At 47.9% G+C, this 10,047-nt stretch overlaps 4 protein-coding genes across 4 annotated transcripts; 3 read left to right on the forward strand and 1 right to left on the reverse strand.

The window, feature by feature from the left end:
* Positions 1-217: 217 nt before the first annotated feature.
* Positions 218-2,072, forward strand: LOC128277939 (protein downstream neighbor of son homolog). The gene is made up of 2 exons (XM_053016547.1): positions 218-435; positions 497-2,072. Exons 1-2 carry the CDS (start codon positions 218-220, stop codon positions 2,028-2,030), a joined length of 1,752 nt encoding a protein of 583 aa, XP_052872507.1. The 3' UTR covers positions 2,031-2,072.
* Positions 2,070-2,694, reverse strand: LOC128277940 (DNA-directed RNA polymerases I, II, and III subunit RPABC2). The gene is made up of 2 exons (XM_053016548.1): positions 2,555-2,694; positions 2,070-2,496 (listed from the first exon to the last, which is right to left on the reverse strand). Exons 1-2 carry the CDS (start codon positions 2,581-2,583, stop codon positions 2,130-2,132), a joined length of 396 nt encoding a protein of 131 aa, XP_052872508.1. The 5' UTR covers positions 2,584-2,694; the 3' UTR covers positions 2,070-2,129.
* Positions 2,695-3,081: 387 nt separating this feature from the next.
* On the forward strand, positions 3,082-6,730 carry LOC128267642 (ribosome biogenesis protein BMS1 homolog). The gene is made up of 3 exons (XM_053004528.1): positions 3,082-3,139; positions 3,211-6,437; positions 6,512-6,730. Exons 1-3 carry the CDS (start codon positions 3,082-3,084, stop codon positions 6,728-6,730), a joined length of 3,504 nt encoding a protein of 1,167 aa, XP_052860488.1.
* A 320-nt stretch (positions 6,731-7,050) lies between these two features.
* Positions 7,051-9,724, forward strand: LOC128268327 (uncharacterized). The gene is made up of 6 exons (XM_053005385.1): positions 7,051-7,073; positions 7,731-7,932; positions 8,001-8,257; positions 8,316-8,535; positions 8,603-8,740; positions 8,810-9,724. Exons 1-6 carry the CDS (start codon positions 7,051-7,053, stop codon positions 9,722-9,724), a joined length of 1,755 nt encoding a protein of 584 aa, XP_052861345.1.
* The last annotated feature ends 323 nt before the right edge of the window (positions 9,725-10,047 follow it).

Consider the following 10,047-nt stretch of genomic DNA (forward strand, 5'->3'; position numbering starts at 1 on the left):
ACTCGTTCCTGCCATCTGCTGGGAAAACTCGGCGGCTCGGAAATGGGGTAAGTTGCTATAAATAATATTAATAATAATACATAAATAAACAATAATAATATAATCTGTCAATATGGCGATCTGACAGCGCGGCAGATGTTTCAGCTCGAATCCGCAAATTCAATCCCTTATTGTCCTTCCCAATACGCAAAACTGCATTCCCACGATCCGCTCCACAATGAGCACTAACACGGAAGGTTTTCTATCGAACCCATCGAAATGGAAGCGCCCGGACGACATTATAAAAATGCAGCGACTGAAGCAGAAGCAGAAGGCGCTGCAAGATCGTATAAACAAACCATCGAGAGCGGCAAATCCTTCGCAAGCCAAAGCGAATGACGATCCCATCGCAAATCGGTTCGAGGGATCCACCAAACGGAAAAATCCCTTCTCGAGGTACCTTCTGTGTTTGATTTGAGTGCGTTCGTGGTTTAACATCGTTTCCTTTCGGTCACAGAAACACGGACAATTCCGCCAAACGCCAGAAGGACGATTCGGTCAGTGCGTCGGCCGCAGGCGAAGAAACGATCTTTGAACTCCTGACCAAGGCGCAGCAACCGGAGGTGCCCCAAATTGAAGCACCAGTCGTGAAACCCCTCGAGCAGCGCTTCCTGCAACAGTGTCCCGTCGAGCAAACGTTACCGCAGTACGTGGAGGAAGTTCCCAAAACTAGTAAACAGAGCCCTATCCACTGGAGTGTGAAGAGCAAAATGCGTATCATCTGCCGTACGCCTATCCCGGGAACTAACCTGCGAACGAACCAGGAAGCCAGCGGTCTCACGTCCTTCGTGCGGTGCATTGACGCGAAAGAGTCTTCTACCGGGTTGGACATTTCCCCCGGTGCACGTTTCTACCAAGCAACGCTTTACTGGCAGCATCCGTACCTCCCCTGGCTTACGCTCTTTCCACGCAACTCACGCAACAATCACACGCAGAGCACGTTGGACGAATCAGTGCGTTCGGTCCTGGCAAAGGAGTGGGTGACGAGCTTCCGCAATCTGTTCCAGCTGCTGCGGGCACGCCAGTGTCCATACTTTTACGTGTGCGCCAACACGTTTACCGTACTCTTCCGAGCGGCCGGTATCGGCGGAAGGGTGGAAACACACGCACTGCTAACACCGACATCGCGAGGGATGCGGGCAGCCCTCAAACAGGAGGAGATCGAGTTCAGTATGCCACTGAAGAAATCGAGTGCAGCTGCAACCGACAAAGCGGACCAACTGAACCGATCAAACGAATCGGGCGTTGGGAATAGTAGCTTTTCTAACTCTTCTGAAGAGACGCAAGCTGGGCCGACGTCGAATTGCATGTCGGATGAAGATAACGACGAAGACGAGGACGATATGGACAGTGAGCAGTGGCTACAAAGTCTCGGGGTAGATGCGGCCGAGATACGTAAGATTAGCGATAATCACATGAAGAAACAGCAGATGCGCGAGTGTGGCGGAGACTACGGTGACCAGTCACTAGTGCTTATCGAGGGATCGGAGTGCCAGGCGTTCTTTAACTTTCTGCTCAACGCGAAAAGTACCACCGCAAAAGTAGGGCGGTTGGCCGGTGTTCCACCGACACTGCTGGCGCCGGTTTCGTTTGTTGGAGCCAGCCTCCGTACGCTGCAAACCCGTTCCACAAAGATACGAATGGATGGACAAGATTACCACAGTACCGAACTGCACGGAGTCGTGCTACCCCACGTTCTTCCGTACTTGACGGATTTGCTGTGTGAAGCGAACGATAATTACAGTATAACGCTTGCGACGGTTCCCAGCACGGCGGGTCTGTGTGAAGCCTCGCAGAAACTGATCAACGATCTTGACAAGGAAAACGATGCATCCACGCAGGCCGATCCCGTCTTCGGAAAGGAGAATCTGTCGGACTGTGGACTCAACCAGCGCGTCGTTGAGAGTATGTGTCGCGTCACGAAGGACTCCGTGTTCGACACCGAACGTCTACTATACAGTCTTGACGCTGGTGGTTTCAGCTGGAGTTGAGCGCTACGTTTCTGGTACAAATAAATACGCCCGTTTAGACAATCTTACAAACATTTGCTCCCAGGTCTATTTTCATAATAAAATTACACTCGTTACACGCTAGTGATCGATAATGATCAGTTCATCGATGCTCCAATCTTCGTACGAAGAATCGGGAAGGTAGCGCCGGATGATGATCGGGATCTTCCGTTGCTTCAACTCTTTCATAGCAATCTGTAGAGGGTCCGTTTCACCTTCCAACTCCACCATGATCGGTGCGCACATTGCAATCTGAAGCGCCCGTGTGCCAAGCACCCGCGCCCGTTCGTACTTCGTCATGTACTTGGTCGTAATGCGTTTGTTTTTCGGCACGCCACCACCGGCCTGACCCGGGTTGATGATTTCAATGTTATCTCCGTCTTCTTCCTGGTTCAGCTCATCAATGTTTTCATCGTCCTCGACATCATCGAAATCGTCCCCACCGACGCTGCAATGAGAAGGATTCTGTTAAACGAAGGGATAACGTGGCCGAACAAGCTACTTACTCATCATTATCATAATCCCCATCCTCCATTGTTGCTTAGCGTTTAGAACACGTGGAACACGAGGAAATAGCCCGAATTTCGAGCGAATTTTGCCTTTTATTCCGCAGCAAACACCGAGACGCCCGAAATGCTATTTCCTTTGACGTTTCCAGAGCATTTGGATGCGCCATTGTAAACGATGTGCAGGGTTGTGTACAGTGCATGAATAGAAATCCTTGCAAACGGATTATAAAATTCATTTTACTTGTTCCGAGATATCTAAGAATAACGAAAAATATGAAATAGCGTAATATTGCATAATGTATTGTAAAAGTAATTTTATCTCAAAAATAAAAATTATTTGAATGATACATCACCACGTGAGCAGCCCTGCACAGCTCTTCTGCCGTCAAACGAATGTCAACCGGCAAAACAAGGAATTCGCGTGTTTTGATCCTTGGGCAACACGCGGTTATTTGTGAATCGCGATTAGCTATCTTCAGTGATAAATTTTAGCAGAAAATTGTACAACACATCAAAACCTAAGCATGGCTGAAGATGGAGACCATAGTGAGAAAAAGAAATCACACAAGAAGCGCCATTCAGGTAATAAATGTGTTCCGAGTGTCACCATTTGCGCTGGAATTTGCTCATCCCACGTTTCCATCGTTTCTCAGGCGTGAAAGCGGACAAGAAGAAAGCCAAAAACAAACCGACCGATCGTACAAAAAACCCGAAAGGTTACGCTATCTCAAAAGCACGTTCGGCTGAGAAGCGTTTCCGGCGCAAGGAAGACCTCACCACCAAAAAGCAGCACATTCCACTCGTTGATAAAACGCCCGAGGAACCCCCACCAGTGCTGGTGGCCGTGGTGGGCCCACCGAAGGTGGGAAAAACTACGTTGATCATGAATTTGATCAAAAACTTTACCAAGACGAACGTAAACAACGTATGCGGCCCAATCACGGTGGTGACGTCGAAGAAACGCCGAATCACGCTGATCGAGTGTAACAACGATATCAATAGTATGATCGACATTGCCAAGAGCGCCGATCTGGTGCTGTTGATGGTGGACGCAAGCTTCGGGTTTGAGATGGAAATTTTCGAGTTTCTCAACATCTGCCAGGTGCACGGAATGCCGAAGATTATGGGCATCTTGAACCACCTGGACATGATTAAAAAAGCAAAGGCACTTAAAATGCAAAAGAAACTGCTGAAGCACCGCTTCTGGACGGAGGTGTACGATGGAGCTAAGTTGTTCTACCTTTCCGGACTTATACACGGCGAGTATCTGAAGAACGAGATCCGCAACCTAGGGCGATTTATTTCGGTCATGAAGTTCCGTCCGCTGGCATGGCGCGGGGCACACAGTTACATAATTGCCGATCGCATGGAGGATATTACCAACACGGAACAGATACGCCTGAACCGCAAGTGCGACCGAGATGTCGTACTGTACGGCTACGTGCGTGGCGTTCCGTTGAAAAAGGAAAACATGGTTCACATTGCCGGCCTCGGTGATATGCATATCGACGAGCTGAACACCCTTCCTGATCCGTGCCCTTTGCCATCGGCTGAGAAGAAACGCAATCTACTCGAAAAAGAGCGTCTCCTGTACGCGCCTATGTCCGGCGTCGGTGGCATAGTCTACGATAAAGATGCGGTTTATATAGAATTGCAAGGATCGCACAGCCATAAGAAGGGACCCCCGAAAAACACAGAGCAGCAGCAGATCGTTGATTCGTTCATCGGAAAGAAGGAAACTTTCGATGTAACGATCGATAACCAGGAGTTCCGATTGTTCAGCGATGGAGACGTGATCAAATCCGGAGACTTTGTGGACAACGTGCGTAAACGTGGCAATGAGTCTGATGAGGAGGAAGATGATGAAGAACAGCAGGAGAGCGAGGATGATTCAGGTTTGGAAGATTCGGGTGACGAAGCTTCTAGCGAAAAAGGAGGTCGTTTGGGATGGATTCCTGAGGAAACAGATGATGAAGAACACGGAGACGAATCAGGAAGTGGCTCTGATGACGATGATGATGATGAAGATATGCCGAAAGGCAGACGAACTGGTTACCTATCATCGGATGAAGAAGAAGAAACAACTGGCGGGGCCACGATGGCCTGGAAGGATGGCTTGGCTGCAAGAGCACGCAATGAGTATCTGGAACGGCAGGCGACTACCAAGAATCTTATGAAGATTGTTTACGGAGTGTTCAGCAAGGCTCATCAGAGGGCGAAAGCGAAGGCAGCCCAGGAGGCGGAGGGCTCTTCCGGCGATGAGGAGGACGATGAACTGCTGGGAGGAATATTCAAAAACCTAACCCAGAAACAGGCGGAGCTACAGAAGAAAAAATCGGTACAGGATGTAGACGAGTGTTGCTTCTTTGAGGAGTACGGCGATGGTGTACGCGATTGGACGAAGGCTGAAAACAAAAACCTCATCGCGAACTGTTTCGTAACGGGCAAATGGAAGGCATCTGAAGATGCAGAGGAACTGCTAAAACTGGACGACATGAGCGATGGGGATAGTGATGTCTACGGAGATTTCGAAGATCTCGAAACTGGCGAAAAACATGAAGCGACAAAAGAGAAGAACACCAAAAGTTTGAAGAGTGCTAGTGAAAAGCAAGAAGGAGAAGAACAGGGTGAAGAATCCGCCCTGGGGAAGCGTAGAATAACGAGAATCGAAGAGAAGAACATGTCTCGCGCTGAGTTGATGGCGAAAAAGATGAAGCTGAAAGCGAAGTTTGACTCCGAGTATGACAATCCGGAAAAGGACGATCATCACATCGACGGCGATCATCAGTACTACGAAAAGCTGAAGGCAGACGCTCTGCGCCAGACGGAATTGAACAAGAAGGAGTTTGCTAATTTAGACGAGGACGTACGGCTCAACATAGAGGGCCATCGGGCGGGTCTGTACGTGAGAATGAGTTTCCGTAGCGTGCCGTCGGAGTTTGTCCAGCATTTTGACGCAAACTTTCCGATCCTGATCGGAGGTTTAAACATGTCCGAGGAAAACGTTGGATACGTTAGTTGCAAAGTGAAGAAACATCGGTGGTACAAGAAAACGTTGAAGACGAGTGATCCGCTGATCATTTCACTCGGCTGGCGAAGGTTTCAAACCATACCGATCTACGCCAAGGTGGAGGACGATTTCAAGCATCGATATCTGAAGTACACTCCGAACCACGTGACGTGCAGCATGAGCTTCTGGGGGCCGGTAACGCCACAGAACACGGGCCTGATGGCAATTCAGTCGGTGGCGTACGATCAAAGTGAGGTTCGCAAGCTTGGGTTCCGCGTGGCAGCGACCGGAGCGGTAAGCGAAACAGACAAGGCAGCCGACATTATGAAGAAACTCAAGCTGATCGGTACTCCGAGCAAGATCTACCAGAAGACGGCCTTCATTCAAGGAATGTTTACTTCGACTCTGGAGGTGGCCAAATTCGAAGGGGCCAAGTTACGCACCGTTTCCGGCATTCGGGGCCAGATTAAACGGGCATGCCCGCCGGATGGATCGTTCCGTGCGACGTTCGAGGATCGTATTATGCTGAGCGACATTGTGTTTTGTCGCACGTGGTTCAAGGTGAATGTGCCGACGTTTTACGCACCGGTAACCAATCTGCTTTTGCCACCAGAGCAAAAAGCCCAGTGGATCGGCATGAAAACATTGGGCCAACTGAAGCGGGAAAAGAACCTGCAATTCGAGGCAAAAGAGGACAGCTCGTACAAGCCGATTGTGCGTGAAAAGTTGGCCTTCCGTCCGCTGGTTATACCGAAGAACCTACAGAAGGCACTCCCGTACAAAGACAAACCGAAGCTGGGGCCAATCAAAGCGAAAAAATCATTTGAAAGCGAAAGAGTGGCTGTGGTGAATTCACCCCACGAACAAAAGGTAAAACCCATTACTTCGCAACGTTTCGCATTTTAATGTTAATACACACCTTTCTTGAATTCGTCCCGTTTCAGGTTGCCAAAATGATGAAGATGATCAAAACTAACTATAAGACCAAGCAGGTGAAGCAGCGGCGTCAGGGACAGGAGCGAACGAAGCAGTACAAGAAACAGCAACTAAATGAGAACTTCCGAAAACTGCAACGGCAAAAGGACTTGAAAAAGAAAGTGTTCAAGGCGATCAGCAAAATGGATGCGAAGAATGAAGATAAGCTGAAGAGCGGGAAAAAATGATTTGTTAATTAGTAAAGAAAAAATAAATCGCCCTCAGAAATAGTTCAAATCAGTTTCGATATTCGAATTAATGTTCGAAATGTGTCACAGGATTCTGGCGGAAAACCGTTGCCATGGTAATCCGCCAAAACAAGTAGGCTGTCCCAAACAGCTGCAATTTTCCTTATTCTTTCTGGTGAGTTTTGCGAAGTGGACGCGTTACGCTGCGGTTACTACTTCGAGCATTTTTTTTGCTTACTCAACCTAAGTGTTGCGTTATATCAACCATTTTTTGATCGGTTTCGAACAAGACTAGACGGCGTACATAAATTGCATCCGATATGTCTACAGCGTTACGTTCTTCGTAAGTATTTCGTTTCGCGTTAAAGTATGAGGTGCTTGGTTTGCCCACTAAGGTGCAGGATAAACGATACGTTCGTTAGTGCGTCGTCGAAGGTTTTTCAGTATAAGCAGCGTTACCCTACGGTGTGTTAATTACTCGCTAGTCCACCGAGTGGTGAGTGGTAGGGAAACAGGGAATCGGTTACAAATCCTAGAATCAATCACGCTGAAATCATACTTCATTCATCAAATTCATTTACCTCAAATGCCTACAAGAGAAACCGTGAATGTTTCACACACTTGCATTTAGGAAGCCTACTAGTAACTTCACTTTCCTTAGTAACGGAAACACATCCTTAGCGCGCACATCGTCGTTTCACGAACACCACGGCACGGAATGCTTTCGGGCGGGGATATTTACTATTCAACGGCACAATACGTAAGACGTTGGATGGCAACAAGAGGGAAGGGTTTATTTATGAAAGTAAACATTACGTTGGTCAGTTGCGTCGCAGACATCTTGATTTTTGTCACCTCTTGTGCATACGACGGCATTATAGTTAAAAACTATATTATAATTTGTTTTCGTTCGCGTTCGTTTTTTTGAGTTGTATTCACACAGCCCTAGTTGACAATTAGTTGAGATTTGAAAATTCTAACGTAAGCTTATTAATTTCAGATTTTCTATGCAGAGCATGGAAAGCCTTTATTCAAACAACAGTTCAAAGTTTTCGGCGCTCCACCGGCGCAAGGCCGCTGCTAGGCAACCGGCCATCGTTCTGGCGACGAACAGCGATGTGCGGCACCGGGTAATGTCGGCGCGTATGCTGCGCCTAAAACAATTGCAAAACCAACTTGAGGTTGCAAATCTACACATTTCGGTAAGAAACTAAAGTCTTGTCAACTACTCTCTTCATGGAAAAACCATAAACTATTAATCTGAACGCAGGAACTGACCAAAGACAACCGTCTGTTGAAAGCCTTACAAAAGCGCCAGGATTCAGCGCTTTCAAAGTATGAAAACACAAACGCCGAACTGCCGAAGTTGCTGCACTCGCACGCCGAAGAGGTTCGTACCTGGCAAACAAAGTATCGGAACTTGCAAAACCAAAACAAGGAACTGAACAGCAAACTGAAGGCAAAGGATGCGCATATTCTAACGATAACGGATCAGAACAAGCACCTAGTGCAGCTGAACAAGGATAAGTGCGTTCATTAGGGCACTTTTCCAAGGTCCGTCAATAACAATCGATCCCACTTACAGGCATCTAGAAGAACGTGAAAGACTGGCGGACAGGGTGCGCTATTTGGAGACGAGACTAATGGAAAAGGACAATGATGCCAAATTACTCGCTAGAAGATTACAACTAGAAACCAAAAACTTTAAGGCCCAGCTGCAACAGGAAGTTTTAAAGCAGCGCGAAATGGCTCAGAAGCTGGAACGTACTCACCATGAAATCAATCGACTGAACTCGGTTATTGAGGTAATTTTCTTCCAAAAGAATGTAGCTCGGTGGCTTGTTAGTAAACTTGTTACGTTTATCGTTCCAGATATATGAAAAGCGTACTCCATCGACGCTGCTCAAGAACACTAGCTTTCTTCTGAAAACACCGAAACCATCATCCGGGCAGCAACAGCAACAGCTTGTAAGGTATACGAACGGAACCACTCATAAGCCAGTTTTTCCAGTAAGTGCCCCTCGCTCGGAAAATCCACAGTTGGTCCTTACCGTTGAGACCTTTGCCCTTTGTTTGCAGACCTTTTCGGAACCATCGCCAGTGATCAACATGGACGTAACAGCAAAACCAAAGTCATCACAAGACGGTGAAGGTGATGCTAAATCTCCAATCGCGAGTCCCCGATCTTTGCAGCCCATTTCACCGCCCGAAGATACGCCACCAGCTCCGCATAACTCGTCGAAACCGCGAAAGAAGCATTCCAAGAGGAAGGTAGCACAACCTACGGAAGACGGGTCCAATGGGTGCGAGAAGCGAGAGGAGCACAACTACGACGAAAAGATGTGCACCGAGTTCAACCAGTACGCAATGGAGCAGGAAGCCGAATTTGATAAGACCATTGCGACTGAGCTGTTTCGTCTTCATACCGAAATGGGGTCTTCGGCTACTGCTACGAAGCTACTGAAAAATAGAAGCATCAAACAGTACAGCGCTACAACCGCTACATCTTACGAAGACGACTACGAGCCGGATCTGTCCTCGGAGAAGAACGTTTCCAATCTGACGGAGATTTTCGAACACAAGGCTCACATAAACGAGATCGAAAGCCACATCCGTCGGATGGGGTCGCCCATTACCATGGACGGATATCCGTCGATCAAGGACAGCTCGAGTGTACGCAGGAGCAACCATAAGAAAAAACCGTCTGCCATTCTGGATACGAACGAAACGGACCTTGATTCTTCTGAAAGCGGAAGCAGATCCTCGGCCAAGGAGTTGGAGGCACTGAAGCAGGAAATGCACCAGAACATTCTCAAAAAGGAGGCCATGCTGGACACGTTTTGTGACGAAATGAACGGTAAAGGGGCACAGCCCAAGGCACACCTCAATCGGCCCAAGCTGGACAACTCGAGGCGTACGCAGATCGATCCGAAGAAAAAGCAGAACCTGCTGGAAGTGCTTAAGGCAATCGATGGCGACAGTTTTGACAAATGAGCTCGGGGTTGGTCGTGCCGTTTTTACTACCCTCGAAGATTTGAAGTCTTAGCAGCGGCCGCAATCCTATTTATAGGCAGCGAAACGATTTATATTTTTAATAAAAGACACAATTTACACTATGCGAAAGCGCATGAGACTCGTATAATTTTCTGTTGAGGTATTCCGCGACCAATATCCAAAGGGGATTTTCATTTAACGGTTATTTTAAATCGGGAGTTGACAATCGCAGCGCACACAGCCACAACAGCTGATGAGTTCCGCCGACCGCTCAGTGAGTGGCTGATTTTGACAGCAACCATATGAGTGGCCAGTTCTCACCA

This window comes from Anopheles cruzii, chromosome 2, assembly GCF_943734635.1.
Source record: "Anopheles cruzii chromosome 2, idAnoCruzAS_RS32_06, whole genome shotgun sequence".
Classification (NCBI taxonomy): Eukaryota; Metazoa; Arthropoda; class Insecta; order Diptera; family Culicidae; genus Anopheles; species Anopheles cruzii.